The sequence below is a fragment of the Heterocephalus glaber genome, unplaced genomic scaffold, assembly GCF_053883595.1.
Source record: "Heterocephalus glaber isolate CG9 unplaced genomic scaffold, H.glaber_assembly_v1.0 deba00001795, whole genome shotgun sequence".
NCBI lineage: Eukaryota > Metazoa > Chordata > Mammalia > Rodentia > Bathyergidae > Heterocephalus > Heterocephalus glaber.
In genome coordinates, this window is record NW_028258476.1 from 346,706 (window position 1) to 366,620 (window position 19,915).

Below are 19,915 nucleotides of genomic sequence, written 5' to 3' on the forward strand. Positions count from 1 at the left end.
ACACCTGGCTTAAAAACAAAATTTTAGAAAGGGCTGAGGATATATGTCAGTCCTCCCTAGGTTCAATCTCCACTATGAAAATAAATAAAATTTTTTTCATCTGGGCTAGAGATGTACCCACATGCACAAACCCCTAGATTTACTCCCTAGCACTGAGATAAAAAGAAATCCATTATTTTTAGTGGTCTGCAGCTCCAAAGTTAATCTATTATTGAGAGGAGCTCAATTGCTAAACTGTATTTTTAGTCTATTATTATTATTATTATTATTATTATTATTATTATTATTATTTTGACACAGGGTCTCACTATGTAGTCCAGGCTGGCCTTGAACTCGAAGCAATCCTCCTGCCTCTGCCTCCTGACTGCTGGGATTATAGGCATTCGCCACCACCCCTGGCTGAGTCTAATCATTTCTTCTGGGCTTCAGCTCTACCAACCTAGAGACCTATTACACACCTCCACTTGGGTATCTACAGGCACCTCAAACTCGATAAATTAAACTTATCATTCTCCAAAGCTCCTTCAGCTTTTCCACAAACAGGGTCTCCCTCCCCAAATTCTGACAAATAGCTCCCCGCTTCGCACCTGGCTCTACATCTGGCCCTCCCTCTGCAGGACAAAGACACTCTGCGACCCTCACAGAGCGCTGTGGCCAGCCTGCTCCTGCCTGTCCTCCAGCCGTGCCTGCAGGCAACACCACAAACCCCTCACATCCCCTGAGCAGATGAACCAGACTCACCTCAAGAAGGTTGTGGACGCTTGTCCATCGTGCAGGACCTACACTGCCAGCTCTTTCAACCTTCCAAGCAAAGTCAGACGTCCAAATAATCACTAAATTGCCTAAGCTGGCCTCAAACTTGTGATCCTCCTGCTTCAGCCTGCCAGAGTCCTTGGATTACAAGTGTGCGCCACTACACCTGGCCCATGTACTGATTTAAGTACAGGCAATTAAATAAAATAGTTAGAACACAAACCAAACAAAACATGTCTGCCATCTGAAAATGGGTCCTGGGCTACAAGCTCTAGATAGTAAGAACAGCCAAAAGTCTCCTAAAACTCCATACACAGAATTCTATTTCAATCTTCTGTTCTCTCTCCACAGAGTATCTTTCTCATCCTTCTACCATTGTTGGATTCTCTTTGGAGATTCCTGGTTCCAATCTAGGCAGGATTAACAGCCATTCATCTGGGGCCCCTAAGTTTATCGCGCTTCCAGCATGCCACGCGGAGGCTATTTGTCCCCCCGGACTGCATGCGTTCGTCTTCCCGCGCTCGGGTGCAGCGGGAGCAGCGGCTCCTCCTGCGCGGTCTGCTTAGCAGCTTTAGGATCCTACGACGCGTAGGCACCGTCAATGACGGCCGCTGCCCTTAGGGGGCAGACTGGTTCCGCGGCGCTCAGGGCCAGGGTCGCAGCAGTCAGGGCCGTGGAACCCTCTTCCCAGCGTGCGCCTTGGGGTCATTTCCAGCGCCGTCTCCGCCGCCACCACGGACCCGACACAAACATTCCGGGAGCGGCCCGAGGTCACTCCGCCCCGCGCGCGCAGACCCACGGCCACCCACCCGCCGCCCCGCGCTCCCACAAGCGTGCGGGGCCCGAAGGGTTAACCCCACCTCCCACAGGTCCCTCTTCTCCGCGAATCCGCTCGGCCTAGAGGGAAGCGGAGGGGGGATCAGATGAGCTGGGTGGCCGTGACTCTGGCCCATTTGCCTTCGGCTCCGACGTCCTTCTCCGCGCCCCACGCCGGACACGCGCGTCCGCGCACTCGCGCCTCTCCCGGCCGAGATCCCAAGCCAGCGCCCCTCGCTCTCCTCGGAGGGAGCTGGGTAGGCGAGGAGGACCGGGCAGGGGGTCTGGGCGCGGACGTTTCCACGAGCCCCTCGTCGGCCTCGCCCCGCCCCGGCGAGGGCGCCCCGCGCGTGGAGCCTCCCCGGCGCGGAACCGTCGGGCAGCCGAGCCGAGCGAAGAGTCCACGCGAGAGCGCGCAGCGGCGCGGCGGGGAAGGAGTTAAAGGCCCGGGTCTGGGAGGGAAGCGCCCGGAGGGAGGGAGGGCTCGCAGCTGGGCTCGGTCCTGCCCCCCCCCCACACAGCCGGGGACTTGGGCCGCCCAGCCCCGTGCGCCCAGGAACACGCGCTCCTTTCGCCCCCACGCCTCAGTGGTCTCCGCGGCGCCGCGCGCCCTCTCCCGGCGCCCGCCCACCTGCCCGGCGCACCGGCCTCCCGAGCTCCGCCGGACGCGCTCCACTCCCGCAGGGCCGCGCCCGCCGCCACCATGGAGGGCGCGCCGGCCCGCTGAGCCATGCCGGGCCCCGCGAGCCCCGCCGGCGCCCGAGCGCGCCCGGCCCTGCTGCTCCGGCTCCTGCCGCTCCTGCCGCTGCTCCGGGGCGGCCACGCGGGCACCCTGACAGTAGCCGTGGTGCTGCCGCTGGCCAACACCTCGTACCCGTGGTCGTGGGCGCGCGTGGGGCCCGCCGTGGCGCTGGCCCTCGCCCGCGTGGAGGCGCGGCGCGACCTGCTGCCGGGCTGGACGGTGCGCACGGCGCTGGGCAGCAGCGAGAACGCGCAGGGCGCCTGCTCCGACACCGCCGCGCCGCTGGCCGCTGTGGACCTCAAGTGGGAGCACGACCCCGCGCTGTTCCTGGGCCCCGGCTGCGTGTACGCGGCCGCCCCCGTGGGCCGCTTCACCGCGCACTGGCGCGTGCCGCTGCTGACCGCCGGCGCCCCGGCGCTGGGCTTCGGCGCCAAGGACGAGTACGCGCTGACCACGCGCGCCGGTCCCAGTCACGCCAAGCTGGGCGACTTCGTGGCGGCGCTGCACCAGCGGCTGGGCTGGGAGCGCCGGGCGCTCCTGGCCTACGCCTACCGGCCCGGCGACGACCAGCCCTGCTTCTTCGTGGTGGAGGGGCTGTACATGCGCGTCCGCGACCGCCTCAACATCACGGTGGACCACGTGGAGTTCGCCGAGGGCAACCACGACCACTACGCTAGGCTGCTGCGCACCGTGCAGCGCCAGAGCCGCGGTGAGCCGCGCGCCCGCCGCGCCCCGCGCCTTCCCTGCTCGGGCGTTCCTCTCCCCCTCGCCCGGCGGGTGCGCGCCATTCCCGCGTCGGCCTCCCCGGCCCTTTCTACCCCGGAGTTTCCCTTTCTTTCTCCCCGTCACTCCCCGCTGGCGCCCCGAGCCTCCCCGACTCCCCGGACCGACCGTCCGGGGTAGACGGGACGGAGAAAACGCCTGCGCTGCTGACACCTAGCTGGTCCTCAGCTGGGGTCTCGCCCCCTTTCTCTCGGTTTTCTTTCCTTCCGCCTTCTCGGCTCGCAGCCTCTCCTCCCTTTGCTCCCCCCCGCCCCCAGTCCCCGGGCCCCACCAGCCCACCCGACCCAACCCCGCTCTCTGTCCTCAGCTCTGCTTCTTGCCCTCCGCGCTGCACACCTCTCCCTTCCGCGGTCCTCCGTCTGTCTTTCTCCGCCCGCTGAGCCCGGGCTGCCGCTGCACCATCCGCAGCTCCTACCTTCCCTTCTCTTCCCTTCCCTTCTTCCCTCCGCCTGCTCCCGGCCCTGCCCTTCTCTGATTCCGCCTGTCCTCCAGTCACCTACATCTGCAGCTCCCCGGAAGCCTTCAGGACCCTGATGCTCTTGGCCCGAGAGTCGGGCCTTGGCGCGGAGGAGTACGTTTTCTTCCATCTGGATGTCTTTGGGCACAGCCTTCAAGGTGCACAGGGCCCCGACCCCCGGCCCTGGGAGACAGGGGACGGGCAGGACCTCAGTGCCCGCCCAGCCTTTCAGGTGAGTGCCGGGCTGGAGCCCCGGCTGTGGGACTCAGCTGGTAGAACCTCGTATCTATGCGCTGTGACCCAAGAATCTGAAAGAATTTCAGAGAAGAGGTTTTTCATTTTACTTTTTTGTTGTTGTTGGTACCGGGATCTAACTCGGGTCCTTGCACTTCCGAGGCAGGCGGCGGAACCACTGAGCTACCTCCCCGGCCCTTTTACTTTATTTTTTGATAATGGAGCTTGAACCCAGAGCCTTCAAACTGACCTACACCATCCCCCTTTGTTTAAAGGACAGGTTTAATCTGACGCTTATTTATTTTATTTATTTGAGTTTTTGGCGGTTTTTTTGGAGACAAGATCTCACTATGTAGTTCAGGCTGGCCTCCAACTTACTGTGATTCTTCCTGACTCAGCCTCCTGAGTGCTGGGCTTACCAGTGACCACTACCGCTCATGGCTTTGTTTTATTGTTTTGAGACAGGGCCTCACTAAGTTGCTGAATTGACCAGACTTGAGTTTGAGATCCTTCTGTCTCAGCCTCTCGGAGTGCACCAACTTGCCTGGCAAAGAGGCTCTTGATGCTCATAGGGAGTTAGGCACTGAAGGGTAGGAGCGTCAAAGCCGGAGGTCTTAAAAGATGAAGAATAGGCTCGAAGAGGGAGGACGTTAAGGTCTCAGATTGGACAGGACTTCACTTCCTCGCTGAAGAGCAGGCACCCCCTGTGCTGGTCATGGGGCCCAGTCTGACCTTGACCTGAGCAGAAAGGCAGGCCTGGGAGGGGTCCTCGGGTACTGGAGAACTGGAGCCAGCCCTTCACCAACCCCTTCCTAGGCTGCCAAGATCATTACCTATAAAGACCCGGCTAACCCTGAATACTTGGAATTCCTACGGCAGCTAAAAGTTGTGGCCCGGGAACAGTTCAACTTCAGCGTGCAGGACGGCCTGGTAGGAGGGTCCTGGGAGCCTTCAGGGTGGTCCTCTGCGGGCCTCCGCCCCGGAGCCCAGACCCCCCTCTCTCCCTTCCCCTCATTCCCGTATCTCTTGGGATGGCCAAGGGCACAGTGCGCATCCGGCCAGGCACAGTGGTGACGGTCCTGCCCACTCCGCCAGGCAGGCAGCTGGAGACGCAGCCCCATCTCTGGTGTCAGCCTCCGCGTCCTTCCCACGGGTACCCACTCGGGGCTCCCTCTGTCCCCTCCCTGAGCTCCCCTTGCCCATAGGAGAACATCATCCCAGCGTCCTTCCACGATGGCCTCCTGCTCTATGTCCAGGCAGTGACGGAGACTCTGGCACACGGGGGCACTGTCACCAGTGGGGAGGACATCACTCAGAGGATGTGGAACCGAAGCTTCCTGGGTCAGTGCCGAGGGCAGCAGGAGGGGCTGTGTTGGTGCTGGGTCCCAGGTGCCCCAAAGGCCCTCTGTAGTCCCTCGCCCACACTGCTGTCCTCCCGGCTTCTCCGAGAGCTCCACAGCAGGCCCAGCGCCCCTCTCCAGACCCCGTCAGAGCCTCCTGTGCCCTGACCTCAGCATTTCCTGCGGCTGTCCTCTCCTGCTGTTCTGTACCTGCATGTGTTTGGAGGCCAAGGATGGAGCCGTGAAGAGCACCCCTGAACTAAGGTCCTCAGAACACAGCCACTGTCCCCGTGCCCACAGGTGTGACCGGATACCTGAAAATTGACAGCAGTGGAGACCGGGAGACCGATTTCTCCCTCTGGGATATGGATCCTGCCACGGGCGCCTTCAGGGTGCGTTGCTGCAGGCAGAGGATAGCGCCAGCTCAGAATATCGAGCCTCCCTGGGCTCTGCAGCAGCCCTGCCAGGGCATCTGCCGGTTCTGTGGTCACCCTGCCACACGTGAGACTCAGTCTGGGAGCACACCCAGAAAGGCGGGGCACTGTGGGGAGCCCATGTGGGGAGGGGGCACAGCCAGGCTGAGTCAGGGCCGAGACTGTCTGCTCAGCTCCAGCTGCAGTGGGGACAGGAAGGTTGGGCCAGAGGCAGCAAGGCCCAGGTTCTCCAGTGCAGGATGCCCACAGCTTAGGCTTCGGGAGGTGGCCCTGAGGCCCTGGGCGAGGGTGAGGCCTGTCTCCATGTGCTGGGGAGGCGGACACAGGAGTGGCCAGGCGCTGACAGCAAAGCCCAGGTGGGAGGCAGGACTCTGGTCCTCCCCAGAGACTGCAGCCAGGCCCTGCCCACACCCACTGCTGCCCTCCCATAGGTTGTGCTGAACTACAACGGGACCTCCCAGGAGCTGGTGGCTGAGTCAGGCCGTGACTTACACTGGCCCCTGGGGTATCCTCCTCCTGACGTCCCTAAATGTGGCTTTGACAATGAGGACCCGGCCTGCCACCAAGGTGACTGCCCCATCCAGAGGAGCTGCTCCTCCCCCAGGGGAGTCCGGTGGCGGCTCTGCTCCCTTCTGAGGCTTTTGTGGAGGCAGCACCTCCTCCTGTTTCTTCCCTGCATCTGTCATCTCAGTTCACTGGCTATTAGAAGGGTCTCTCTCAAGCTAACCCACATCTTTCTTGCCGCGACTTGGACTCTCCCGCAGACCTCTTCTCCACTCTGGAGGTGCTGGCGGTGGTGGGAAGCCTCTCAGTGCTCAGCATCCTGATCGTCTCCATCTTTGTGTACAGGTGAGCTAGGCACAGGATGCCAGGGCAGCTGGGGACCCAGCAGGAGGTGGGGACAGGCTTGGGATACAGAGAGGGGCAGAGGTGGGGGTGGCCCGGGAGGTGGGGTGGTGCTAGAAAGAGCAGAGAAGTTGGGGTGACAGCCGCAGCGGAGGGTGGGGTCGGGTCTAGAACAGGCTCTCCCTGTGCCCCTGGAGGCCACATAGGAAGCAGTGGGTCAGACCTTAGGCCTGCCGGGTGCGAAGGCACGGGCCTGTCATCCAGCACTCTGGAAGGCTGAGGCAGAAAGACTGCGAATTGAAGCCCAGCCTGGGCAGTTGAGCAATGTAGACTCTTACCTCAAAATAAAAAGAAATTTTATTTTTGAGACAGGGTCTCACTATGAAGTTCAGGCTGGCCTTGGACTCACTGTGTAGCCCAGGCTGACGTCGAACTTGCAGTGAACCTCCTGCCTCAGCCTCCCGAGTGCTAGGGTTACAGGCCTGTGCCACCACACCTGTCACACACAATATTTCTTTTCATTCTTATAATAGGAATGAAATAGAGCCGGGCATGGTAGTACATGCTTGCAATCCCAGAGACTTGGAAGGTTTTTTTGTGTTTTTTTGGTACTGAGGCTCGAACTTGGGTCCTTGCGCTTTCGAGGCAGGCGGTGGCACCACTGAGCTAAATCCCCAGCCCATGGGAGTTCAAGGGAAGAGGATCACAAGTTTGAAACCAGCCTGGGCAACTTAGTGAGAGCCTGTCTCAAAATAAGATAAAAAGAGGCCGGGGATTTAGCTCAGTGGTGGAGGCCCTGGTTTCAATATCCAGTGCCTCAAGAGGGAGGGGACAGGAAGCGAAGGGCTTCCCACACTCCCTGTGCATCTGCGGGTTCTCTGGTCCCCCTACCACGTGGGGACCTGTGGGAGCCGAGGGTGAATCAGGGCCAGTCTGGGAGCACAGCCAGGATGACAGGGGCTCACAGGGACAGGCACAGGCACCACGGTGGCCAGGGAGGATGTGGAGCTGACTCCCAGGCCCCCAGTGAGGGAGCCGGACTCCCAGCCCAGGGGAGAGAGTCCACTCATCTTAGGGTCGGGTGTGGTCCTGGACCCTGAGGGCTCCTTAGCACCCCAAGGCTGGGCTCAGGCCTGAGCTCAGCTGCAGGCCCCATGTCCAGGAAGATGCAGCTGGAGAAGGAGCTGGCCTCGGAGCTGTGGCGGGTGCGCTGGGAGGACGTGCAGCCCAGCAGCATGGAGAAGCACCTCCGGAGCGCGGGCAGCCGGCTGACCCTCAGCGGGGTGAGCAGTGCCAGGGGACTGGCATGCCCAGGGCGGTGCCCACGTGTCGGGAGGGGCAGGGCGCCTCAGCCAGCCCCGCCTTCGCTGGCCAGCAGGGTGCAGTCCCTGGTGGAAGGCTGACAGCCCCAGCTCCAGAGCCGCTCTTCGGGTGCTTTCAGAGCCACAGGAGAAGCGTGACAGCACAGAGGCAAAGCGAGGAAATGAGCAGAGAGCCACGCGTGGAAGGCAGAGGAGGAGGCTACAAAGATGAGCCAGGCAGTAGAGAACCAGGGCGCTTGGGCCGTCTGGTGGCACCTGCCTGTCCTCTCAGCACCCTGGCTGAGGCTGAGGCAGGAGGGCTGCAAGTTCAAGCCTAGCTCCGGCAGTGTAGTGGCTCAGCAAGACCCTCCCTCTGAGCAGTGAACTTTGTGAGAGCCCTGGGTTCCATCCCCATTACCCCAAAGAAATAAGTAAATGGGAGACCAGAGCCGACACTTCTGGCTTCACTGGATTCAGAGGGCCCCGGCTGACCTTGCCCCCTGCTCTCCACCCTCCAGAGAGGCTCCAACTACGGCTCCCTGCTGACCACCGAGGGCCAGTTCCAGGTCTACGCCAAGACAGCGTACTACAAGGTGCGGCCCAGTGCTGGGTACCCAGGTGGAGCGCTCCGGGAGGGCTGCGGGAGTCGGAGGTGGGTCCCCGAGGCCGGGCAGCAGTGGTGCTCGGCTCAGTGGCGGTCCTGTTTGACTTTTGCAGTTTTCCTTTCTTCCTAGCACGTTTGTCCGCAGTGGCGACAGTCCTTGTGTGGAGCTGGCACCTGTGTGTGTGCATCCCAACCCTTTTCCATCCCTCCCTCCATTCTTTGGCCCCTTCCCGTTTGAAAAAGACCCTCCTGCTTTCTGCTTCCCACCTGCGTTTACATTTGGGTATTTCTTCCTCAGGGCAACCTCGTGGCTGTGAAACGCGTGAACCGGAAGCGCATCGAGCTGACGCGGAAAGTCCTGTTTGAACTGAAGCACGTATGTAGGGAGTGAGTGTGGCCTGGGGCAGGCCCCGGGGGGACACCGGGGTCTGGTTGAGGGGGGTCTGCAGGCTGGGGCAGGTCCCTGCGTGGTGCCCCGAGGGCTGGGTGGGCTGAAGAGAGCCTCCTGAGGCTGGAGGGCAGCCCGGTGAGGGGAGCTCGCTGCAGCCCTGGCGCTGCCCCTGCAGATGCGGGATGTGCAGAATGAGCACCTGACCAGGTTTGTAGGCGCCTGCACCGACCCCCCCAACATCTGCATCCTCACGGAGTACTGTCCTCGAGGGAGCCTGCAGGTGAGAGGGGCGGCCTGGGCTTCGTGAGGGAGCAGGAGGGGCGAAGGCACTGAAGTGAACCCGAAGTCCTGCCCTGCCCTGCCAGTTTGTGTCTGTGGGGGTCCAGCCTGACTCCCGCCCCGCAGGACATCCTGGAGAACGACAGCATCACCCTAGACTGGATGTTCCGTTACTCGCTCGCCAATGACATCGTCAAGGTGGGCCCAGAGGGGCCGTGGGCTGCAGTGGGAGGGCGGGCCGGGCTGCTTCTGCGAGGCCTCAGCTTAGGTTCCACTCTGCCTCCCGAATCCCCAGGGAATGCTGTTTCTGCACAGTGGGGCCATTTGCTCCCATGGGAGCCTCAAGTCTTCCAACTGCGTGGTGGACGGGCGCTTTGTGCTTAAGATCACTGACTACGGCTTGCAGAGCTTCCGAGACCCAGAGCCTGAGCAGGGACACAGCCTCTATGCCAGTGAGCACCCCTGGGCTTCTAGCCCTGCTGCCAGCACAGCCCAGGAGGGACACTGTATTCTGGCCTCCCCCGCCTGCGGCTCAATTCTCCTTGGTGAACAGGGAGGGGCCGGACCATGAGGCCTGGCAGCTCTTCTTGCTCGGCACCAGCACTAAGTGGGACAGCCAGACCTGCCTTCACCACATCTCCTTCAGTGCTCCCTAGCACTCCCCACTGGAGTCTTTCCCCAGCATTCTGACTTACTGTTGAAGGGTGTTACCTTCCCTTGCTAGGCTTTCCTTTCCCAGCAGGATGTACAGTGAGTCCCTTACCCCTCATCCCTGGGGCTCCTTGCCCGGTGACCCCAACCTCTGACCCACAGAAAAGCTGTGGACAGCCCCTGAGCTCCTGAGAATGGCTTCTCCCCCTGCCCGAGGCTCCCAGGCTGGAGATGTGTACAGCTTTGGCATCATCCTTCAGGAGATAGCCCTGAGGAGCGGGGTGTTTCACGTGGAAGGTTTGCATCTCAGCCCCAAAGGTGAGTGCACCACTCTGTTCCTAGCCCTGCCATAGTCCCCACCAGCCTGGCTGCAGGAGGGGTACTCCCGGAAGCACCCTACCCCTTCCTTCCCGGGGGGCTCAGCCACCAGCTTGGCCCACTGCTGCAGGGACCACCCTCCCTGCTCCCCACCCCTGCCCAGTCCGCCCCAGCCCGGTGTCTCCGTCTGCCTCCGGGCCCCCAGCCAAACCCACCCTTCAGCACCTCTCTTCCCACAACAGAGATCATTGAGCGTGTGACCCGGGGTGAGCAGCCCCCCTTCCGGCCCTCCCTGGCCCTGCAGAGCCACCTGGAGGAGCTGGGGCAGCTGATGCAGCGGTGTTGGGCTGAGGACCCACAGGAGCGGCCGCCCTTCCAGCAGATCCGCCTGACGCTGCGCAAGTCGAACAGGTCACTGCTGCTGGTCGCAGACCCCGACTCTGTCCACACTGCCACTGCCATGCCTGTCCCTGCAGCAGCAGACCCAGCCCACGCAGCCCGCTGTGAATACTGCACTGCCTGATCTTGCCATTCCCACGGCCCCAGGCCCCAGCACCCACCCCGCCTTCCCATAGCACCAGCACCCAGACCCTTCCTGCAGGCGGCCCTGTAGACTGCGTGGGGCTGTGCAGCCCTGGCCCGGGCCCCCTTCCAGGGCCTCCCGCGCTCCCTGCCGACTTTGTGTCCCTTCCCAGTGCGCCCCTTGCCTGGGACCTGGGTCCCCCGGACACAGGCCTGTGCTGCCCTCTTCCTGTCACCTCGCCCTCGCCTCCTTGTCATCCCCCCATCTCACGTGTGCTCAGCAAACAGACAAGACGGGGCTGTGACTGAAGCACCGGGCTTGACCCGGGGTCTCAGACCCGAGCACAGCCTGCATCCGGCCCCTTTCCTGCGTTGCGCTGAGCCCCGAGCCCCTCTGTGCCTGGTGGGCCCTCACGCCCATGCCACTGCAGGGAGCACAGCAGCAACATCCTGGACAACCTGCTGTCCCGCATGGAGCAGTACGCCAACAACCTGGAGGAGCTGGTGGAGGAGCGCACCCAGGCCTACCTGGAGGAGAAGCACAGGGCTGAGGCCCTGCTCTACCAGATCCTGCCGCAGTGAGTGCCGGCCCCGCCCTGCGGGGGCCCTGCAGGTGCAGCCTGGTCCTCATACCCTGCCCTGTGCACCTGCCCGCCCTCAGCTCAGTGGCCGAGCAGCTGAAGCGAGGGGAGACTGTCCAGGCGGAAGCCTTTGACAGCGTGACCATCTACTTCAGTGACATTGTGGGCTTCACCGCGCTGTCTGCGGAGAGCACGCCCATGCAGGTGAGCCAGGGCGCAGCCCCAGGGGCAGTCGGCTTGTGTCGCCTGGGCATCTGTCCCTCAGGCCCCACCCCAGGCGAGGGCCTCACTCCGTCCCTCTTGGCTTCTCCTGCCTTGCAGGTGGTGACCCTGCTCAATGACCTATACACTTGCTTTGATGCTGTCATCGACAACTTTGATGTCTACAAGGTCGGGGAAGCAGTAGGGATGGAAGGGGCAGACCCAAAGCACAGCCAGAGCCAGCAAAGGGCAAGGGCCAGGCAGAGAGACCAGGAATGTGGGCAGAGACGCCTCGGGGTGGGGTGAGGACACAGCAGGGTGGACGGGGCAGTGGACAGGCGGCACGGGAAGAGTCCCAGCCTCAGGCTGCCTCATTGGCCGCCCCACACCCAGGTGGAGACGATCGGCGACGCCTACATGGTGGTTTCGGGGCTCCCAGTCCGAAACGGGCGGCTCCACGCCCGAGAGGTGGCCCGCATGGCCCTGGCACTCCTGGAGGCCGTGCGCTCCTTCCACATCCGCCACCGGCCGCAGGAGCAGCTGCGCCTGCGCATCGGCATCCACACGGGTGAGGCCCGAGACCTGCGGGAGGAGGGCCCAGGCCGGCCTCTCCCGGGCGCCGGGCACCTGCGCTGCCCCCCCCCCGCTGAAGGTGGGCCGTGCCCACTTGCCCCCTAGGACCCGTGTGTGCTGGCGTGGTAGGCCTGAAGATGCCCCGCTACTGCCTCTTCGGAGACACGGTCAACACAGCCTCGAGAATGGAGTCTAATGGGGAAGGTAGGTGCCCTCCTGGAGGGAGGAGGGGCCGGCAGCGCGGCCAGGCCCTGTGCGTGGGCCTCCTGCTCTCCACCCGCTCCCTTAGCACAAGCCCCTCCACTCACAGTTACCTTGCAAGTTGCAAACACATTCCTGCCTGCAGAACACCATGACTGGCCCAGCCTCCCTAAGTGTGCTCTGAGCCCTGCCACCAGCTGAGGGTCAGAACCATCTAACAGCCTATTTCATTAAAAAACCATTGTGGAACATTTCACATACAAGCACAGATGAGTGTTTTGGTGACATGGTGGGAGGTGGAAATGAAACAATATCCAGAACAACGCCAGCAGCACAGTACACTCCAGAGGCCCAGTTGTTTCCCGGTGTGGCCCCCGCTGCCACAGGAGGGTGCTGACTGCCCATCACCAGCCCAGGGCACGATCAGGCCAGCCGTGCGGTTGGGATCAACCTGCTCACGCCTGTGTTCCCAGCACACTGGGAGACCAAAGCAGGTGGGTCGCAGATTCAAGCCTAGCCTAGCAATTTGGCAATTTAGTGACATTCTGTCTCAAAAGCATTTTTATTTTATTTATTTATTTACTTTTGGTACTGGGGATCAAACTCCGGTCCTTGTGCTTGCAAGGCAGGTGGCAGAACCACTGAGCTAAATCCCCGGCCCTCTAAAACCATTTTTAAAAGGGTGAGGGATGTAGCAGAGGCCCTGGTTTCCATCCTTAGTACTGCAAAAAAAAAAAAAAAAATCAAAATCAAGTCAGTTTTATGGCATCACTGTCACCACACACAGACAAAACCCCAGGTTGGACCACGGTAAGGCAGGGACCTTCTGCAGTTTGCCCCAGCACATCTGGCTCATCCGCACATCGTCCTGGATGCCGGGGACTGCACCCCCTCTTGCCGAAAGGCTTTCCCGTGTTTGCTGAGCAGTTCCAGGCAGGGGCCCCACACCCAGGGCCAGAGCCGGCTGTGGTGGGGGGGTCGGCAGCAGAGCTGGCCCGTCCCCTGCAGGCCTCAGGTCTCAGGCCACATAGCCAAGCACTCATCTCTGTCTCCTGGAGCCTTGGTGTTCCTCATCAGCAGACAAGAGTGAGACAGCTACCTCATAAAGGTGCTCAGGACCTAACAACTGGTAGCTGTCATTCACCTCTTGGAGTCTCAGCTCTTTGCCTTGTAGTGGCCATTATGAGGGTTGTAAAAAAACAGCACAGAGCTGGGCATGGTGCCACAGGCCTGCAATCCCTGCTCTCAGGAGGCTGAGGCGGGAGGATCACCAAGAGTTTGAGGCCAGCCTGAACTCCATAGTGAGAACCTGCCTCAAAAACCTCCCCCGCAAAAAACCTCGCATACAATAGATATCTAATCCGTGTTTTGACCTCTTCCGTGGCCTTGCTTCCCGTTGCTTGTCTATCCTCCTGTATTTCACCCCATTCAATTCAGTAAATACTTAATCTTTTTTTTCTTTTTTTTTTTTTGAGACAGTCTTGCTATGTAGCCCAGGCTGGCCTTGAACTCTTGGTGATCCTCCTGCCTCAGCCTCCTGAGTGCTGGGAGTACAGGCATGCACCACCACACCTGGCTTCAGTTCTGTAAATATTGACCAGTTGACCAGTTACTACATCTCAGGCCCAGAGTTAGCTGAGGAGCCCATGAGGACCCCACCCCAGGCTCCAGGAGAGAGGGGGTACTTTGGAGTGGGCCAGCGTGCAAGGGAGCTGGCTCAGCAGTGTCCTCTGGGCCTGTCTTGGGCCCGGGGTAGGAGAGCCTCCGCTGAGGTCCATTCCTCACATTCCTCTGGGAGCTCCTTCCCAGAAAAGGCTCAGCGACCAAAGGCTGGCCGTGCAGACCAGGAGCAAGGTCATGAGTGCAGCAGGAACCACGGAGGGCAAGGGGCCCTCGCTGGCTGCCCACCCCCCGCGGAGCTCAGCCACAAAGTGACTTCTAGCAGGAATAGCGGCAACAGCACAACTTCCTCTGCTCAGATACTTTGTGAATGTTTGTTTTGAAGCTCTGGTGATCAAATCCAGATAGTTGTTTTATTATCACCACTGCAGTGCTGGGGAATCAAACCCAGGGCAGACACTGTCACAGAAGCTACTTCTCTAGCCCAGGCGTTAAATTTAATCCTTAAAACAGTGCCAAAATAGGTGCTGTGGCCGTCAGCACTTCACAGATCAGGAAAATGAGCATTTTATATAACTTAGTGAAGCACATGGCCAAGCAGGGACCCATTCTGAGCCGCTGCCGCTGGGCTGGCTGCACCCTGGGGCAGGTTGACCCTCCACAGCGGGCAGTTCAGAAACACTCAGAGTCTGCTGTCCAACATCACAGCCTCTACTCACGTGTGACGATTACTTGAAATGTATCTAGTGCAACTCAGGCACTGAACTAGTTAATGTATTCCTTCCTTCCTCTTGTCTTGGTTTGTTTTTTGGAGACAGGGCCTTACCTCATAGTGCAGGATGGCCTTGCACTCGCTATGTAGCCCAGATTGGCCTTGAACTGAAAGCAGCCCTCCTACCTCAGCCTCCTGAGTGCTGAGAAACCTGTGCTTGGCACCATGCCTGGCTTAAGGCGCTGAGTTCGAGGTGTATAATTTTGACTGGGCACAGCATGTGTGGCTACCGGGTTGGATCGAAGCTCTCAAGTCCTAAAGGGTCGGCTGTGGTCACACATTCCATGGAGGAGGTGAGGGAGGGCCATGTGTCCACCCTCACAGTCCCTAGTCCCTTTACCCCGTGGCTCCTGTCCCAGGGCCCTCAGCTTCCTTCCCCGTCCCACCCAGCCCTGAAGATACACTTGTCTTCGGAGACCAAGGCTGTCCTGGAGGAGTTTGATGGTTTTGAGCTGGAGCTGAGAGGAGATGTAGAAATGAAGGTAGAAAGGGAGCGCTGGCCTCACCGCCCCCTGGGTCCGGGGGCGCCTTCCCAAGCCGCCCGCCCCGGGCACTCCCTCCCTAGCCTTTGCCTGCTTCTGGAAGCAGGGTGTGCTGCTCACATCCCAGCTTCCGCTTTCCCTTCCAGGGCAAAGGCAAGGTGCGAACCTACTGGCTCCTGGGGGAGCGGGGCAGCAGCACTCGGGGCTGACCGTCCGCCACCGCGGGGGGGTCGGCGAGGAGGAGCCCGCGGCTGGCCGGGCTCAGTGGAGGCACCAGGTGAGACCCGGGACGCCTGGCCTGGGGAGAACTCGTGCTCAGGACTGGCTGGAGCGCAGTCGCACCCTCGCCCACTGTGCCTGGGCCAGGCGGGCTGCAGACGTCTGATCCCCTCGCCCTTGCCACACTGACTTGTTACCCTCACGGGAATGTGAAGAGGAGACGTGGACTGCGGGCCAGGAAACCAGATCTGGCACTGCCCACGGGGGCCTCTGGCTCCGCCCCGTCGCCGCGAGGGCCGCCGCCCTGCCGTGAGCACCGCCCGCACCCTTGGCTGCTCTGGTGCGGACCTGCGGCTGGTGCCTCTTCCGGCGGCGGGGCGGACAGGGCCCTGCGTCCCACCTCCTGCTTCACAAAGCCGCCCGTCCGGAGTCCGGAAAGGGTCGCAGTCACTCAGCTCGGAGACCACCGCACAGCACCACGCGGAGCCCCAGAGAGCCCTTGGTGTGGCTCTACCCGTCCAATCGCTGTATTAGAAATTAAAACAACCGAAAGAAATCTTGATTAATTCATGTCCGATAACAGTGGTAAACCTATGACATGTCAATACTTCTCGCTGCTTCCGGGAGGACAGTCGATAGGCAGGAGCACAGGAGGCGGGTGAAGCACTTGGCAGGGCCTCTCCGGTGTCGCCAGCCACGAAGGCAGACGCGGAGTTGTCAGGGAGATCGCTCTCGCTCTGCCTCACCACCCTGGTGCCTCCGCAGGATCCAAGGGGCACACAGAGACCCCCCCCCCCTTCCCCAGGGGCTGGTGTTCACGAGACGGGGCAGCAGGGTCAGTGTGTCGGACCGGACAGAGGCCCGGGGCTGGGAACTGGAACATGAGCCCACGTAAACTCGGCTGAGGTTTGGGATTGCCCACCACGCCTCCGTCCCGTCAGGGTGGACGAATGGGTTGTTCGCCAACTGCCTCTGCCGGCCTCAGGACCCTTCTTTCCCTGCTACGGCCACCCAGCCCAGCCCTTCCTGGGCAGGCAGCAGGAATGCGGGGGAGAGGTGGCTGTGGCTTTGCCTCCCCCATGGGGAAGCAAAGTGCCAGACCTGTCTTCAGTACCATCCATCCATCGGGAGCCGGCAGCCCGGCCCTGACCTGCACCTCCTCCAGGAGTCCACGCCAAGTGGAGCGGACACACTGTGGGCTAGGGGGTGGGGAAAGGATACATTGTTTTCCTTCCTTCCAGGCTCTTCTGGATGCTGTGTGCTTCCTGTCCGCCCCTTGTGGCGGGCTGGGCTTGATTGATCAGGAGAGGGAGCTTGCGTGGTCACGTCCCTCTCACCGCCCAAGCCAAGGATGAAAACACTGGTGGCCTAAGGAAAGGTGGTTGCCCTGGCAACCACGGCAGACTCAACTTCCTGTGGGCCCTGGTGGCTAGGTTGACTTCCATGCCCCAGTTTTTCCTCCCAGGAGTAGTAGCCCCGAAAGAAGAGGGTTGTGTCAGAGCCGGAGGCCCTGACAAGTCAGCAGGATGGGGGCTGGGACGTGTGGAGGCCCTTGGCTTGGGGCAAGGAGGCTGTGGGAGGAGGCCGAGAACGTGGGTGGGGAGCCGGATGACTGAGGAGCTCCAGTGAGACAATTCTAGGAAACTGCCGGCCAGACCCTTCCGGGGCAGCCGGTTCCACTGGGCACTGGGAGGGGAGGGCCGGGAAGTGGGCCCAGGAGAGTCAGTTCTGCAGCTCAGAACGTTCACTGAACTGAGATTTCCTTCCGGAGGAAGGTCCCGCGGCCAGCAAGGACTGGAAAAGGCGGTGCTGAGCAGGGTAGGGGGCAGCAGCGACTGCCCGGAGCAGGGACCAGTGAGTGCCCGGAGCTTCTGCCTGCAGAGTCCCGGCTGACCTGCCTAGCAGGGTTGGGGCTCCTCGGAGTGTAAGTGACAACGGGCCCTGAGTGCCTCGCAGTAGACAAGGGCTCTCGCGTACATTATCTCATCGGCCACTGACTCTGGGGGCCCAGCTGAGGTCCAGCCGTGGGTGGGGACCCAGTGGAAACTGCACAGAGGGGAGCCAGGCCAACACCATCCCTCAAGGCCAGGACGTGGAAGAAACAGCCGAAGGAAGCAGACGGATATCCCCCCACCCCAGCCCTGTTTACGTCAAAGAGCTTGGGTAACTTATTTATCAAAGCAGTGCATTTAGTAATCTCTTAAAAAATGATTTATACCTTTCAGTATAAATCCATGGACTCTAATGAACAGCAGAGGCCAATTTTGCATCCTGAAAGTCATTTTTTAAAATTAAATTGCAGAAGCTATAAAATATTTTCAAATTAATTAACTATTAAAAATAATGCAGACTGGGGCCGAGGGTTTAGCTCAGTGGTTTCCCCGACTGCTGCGCAAGCGCAAGGACCTGAGTTCGATCCCCAGTACCAAAAAAAAAATAATAATAATGCAGGCTGTCTAAAGAGATTCCATCTCATTGGGTTGGAACGCGAGTAAGAGTCCAGGCAAAGTGTTTACCATCAGGACGAAGGATCGATCAGTCAGGGTGCTGGTGAATTTGGTGCTGCAGAAAGCAGAGAGGAAGCCCGGGTAGTGGCGCACACCTGCAATCCCAGCTACTCAGCAGGCTGAGGCAGGAGGGTTGAAAGTCAGCCTTTCTGCACAGCTTAGTGACTTGGTGAGACTCTTTCACAATTTAAAAAGGGAAGCTGAGCGTGGTGGCGCATGCCTGTCATCCCACTCTTGGGAGGCTGAGGCAGGAGGACTGCCACAAGTTCAAGGCCAGCTAGGATTACATAGTGATTGAGTGAGGGAAGTAGGTCACTAGCAGTGACCCTGGGTTCGAACCCCAGCATGCAAAACAAAACAAAACATAGCCCAGACATGGTGGCCCACACTGTAATCCCAGCACTCGGTAGGCTGAAGCAGGATGATCTCACGAGTTCGAGGCCAGCCTGAACTATATAATGAGACCCCGTCTCCAAAAAAAAAAAAAAAAAAGATGTGGGCTATCACACTCGATTGTCATGGGAAGCAATATTAATGTACCATAAGGTGAAAAGTGAGGAAAATCCTACCTATGATAAAAATTACAGACAGATATATGGATAAAAGATGACTATAGAGTCATTTCCCAGATCTGTCAGTCTATTTATTGGGTATTTTTTATTTTTTTCTTTTAAAAAATATCTTTAAGTATAAATAGAGTTGGGGTATAGCTCGATGGCAGAATACTTCCCTAGCATGCTTGAGAACCTGGTTTTGTCCCTAACTGGACTGGGGGGGGGGGTATGTAGAAATATGTTAGTTTTAAATATATTTTAATTGACACAGTAATTGTACGTATTTATGGGGTACAGTGTGATATTTTAACACTTGCACATACAAGGTGCAATGGTCAGATCAGGGTAATTGGTATATCTGTCACCTCAGACATTTAATATTTGATGATGAGAACATTCAAAATCTCTGCTCTTCTGACACATTCAATTAATTGTTATTAACCATGTTTAGCCTACTGCGCTATAGAACATTGTTCTTCCTACCCAACTGACTCGTGTATCTGTGAACCCTCACTTCCCATTCCCTCCTCCCTTATACCTTTCTCTAGCTCTAGCAACCACTTTTTTCTCCTTTTTTGTTTGTTTGTTTTTTGAGACAGAGTCTCTAGTTCAGGCTGGTCTTGAACTCACCCAGATCCTCCTGTCTCAGCCTCCTGAATGCTGGGATTACAACTGCGCCACCACATCTGGTTTAAGCAACCATTTTTCTATTCTCCGCTTCTATGAAGTCAGCGTTTTAGCTTCCATGCATCAGTGAAAGCATGCAGTATTTGTCTTTCTGTGCCTGACTTCTTTCACTTAACAGTGCCCTCCAGTTCCGTCCATGTTGCTGCAAATGACAGAATTGTGTTCTTTCTGTTGCTGACTAGTACTCTGTTCTGTGTGTGTGTGTGTGTGTGTGTGTGTGTGTGTGTGTGTGTGTGTGTGTTTCAAGCACACTTTGTTTGTCTGGAGACAGGGTCTTGCTAGGTAGTCCAGGCTGGCCTTGAGCTTGCCTCAGTCTCACAAATGCTGGGATTACAAGCATGTGCCACCATGCCCAGCTTCAAGCACTTTTTATCCATTTCTCTGTAGAAGGCCACTTAGGTTGATTCCATATCTTGGCTGTCATGAATAGTGCTGCAATAAACATTCAAGCACCAATATTTCTTCAGCATACTAATTCTATTTCCTGTAGGTACATACCCAGTAACAGAGTTTCTGGATCATATGACAGCTCTATTTCTAGTTAGTTAATTAGGTTATTTTCTGAGACAATGTAGTTCAAGATGTAGTTGGAGATGGCCTCAAACTCACTGTGTATCCCAGGCTGGTGTTGAATTCACAGAGATCCTCCTGCCTCAGCCTCCTCAGGGCTGGGATTACAGGAGTACACCACCATGCCCAGTTTATTTCTAGTATTCTGAGAAACCTCTACACTATTTTCAATAATAGCTGTACTAATTTACATTCGTACAGAGTATGAATTTCCCTCTCTCCCCATTCTTGGCAGCATTTTGGGGAGTCTTTGATAAGAGCAGTGTCACTGAGGTGAGGTGGCATCTCACTGGGGCTCTGGTTGATCTGGGTTTCCCTGATGATCAGCAATGAAGGGCACTTTTTCCGCTCTCTCTCTCTCTCTCTCTCTCTCTCTCTGTGGTCCTGCAGATGTTCCCATAGTAATCTCTTGCCAGACAGACAGTTTGGAAATAATTCCTCCTATTCTCTAGGTTATCTCTTCAGTCTTTGCATGTT

At 58.8% G+C, this 19,915-nt stretch overlaps 1 protein-coding gene and 1 long non-coding RNA gene across 4 annotated transcripts; one reads left to right on the forward strand and one right to left on the reverse strand.

The window, feature by feature from the left end:
- Nucleotides 1-1,458: 1,458 nt before the first annotated feature.
- Npr1 (natriuretic peptide receptor 1) lies at nucleotides 1,459-15,676 on the forward strand. Of its 3 annotated transcripts, none has more exons than XM_087203450.1 (22): nucleotides 1,465-3,020; nucleotides 3,587-3,783; nucleotides 4,602-4,715; nucleotides 5,042-5,126; nucleotides 5,426-5,517; nucleotides 5,991-6,126; nucleotides 6,324-6,408; nucleotides 7,568-7,688; nucleotides 8,225-8,299; nucleotides 8,609-8,686; nucleotides 8,877-8,981; nucleotides 9,107-9,178; nucleotides 9,276-9,432; nucleotides 9,794-9,949; nucleotides 10,192-10,360; nucleotides 10,903-11,049; nucleotides 11,133-11,256; nucleotides 11,374-11,442; nucleotides 11,647-11,821; nucleotides 11,932-12,030; nucleotides 14,810-14,901; nucleotides 15,048-15,676. In XM_087203450.1, exons 1-22 carry the CDS (start codon nucleotides 2,300-2,302, stop codon nucleotides 15,108-15,110), a joined length of 3,132 nt encoding a protein of 1,043 aa, XP_087059576.1. In that variant the 5' UTR covers nucleotides 1,465-2,299; the 3' UTR covers nucleotides 15,111-15,676. The 3 variants fall into 3 exon arrangements, with proteins under 3 accessions (XP_087059577.1, XP_087059576.1, XP_004871480.1); XM_004871423.4 differs by having other exon boundaries at nucleotides 1,468-3,020; nucleotides 4,991-5,126; XM_087203451.1 differs by lacking the exons at nucleotides 14,810-14,901; nucleotides 15,048-15,676 and adding an exon at nucleotides 12,137-14,770 and having other exon boundaries at nucleotides 1,459-3,020; nucleotides 4,991-5,126.
- Nucleotides 13,305-17,323, reverse strand: LOC147820802 (uncharacterized). The gene is made up of 2 exons (XR_015448152.1): nucleotides 16,222-17,323; nucleotides 13,305-15,645 (listed from the first exon to the last, which is right to left on the reverse strand). It is a non-coding gene; the product is annotated as an uncharacterized LOC147820802 (long non-coding RNA).
- Between the last annotated feature and the right edge of the window lie 2,592 nt (nucleotides 17,324-19,915).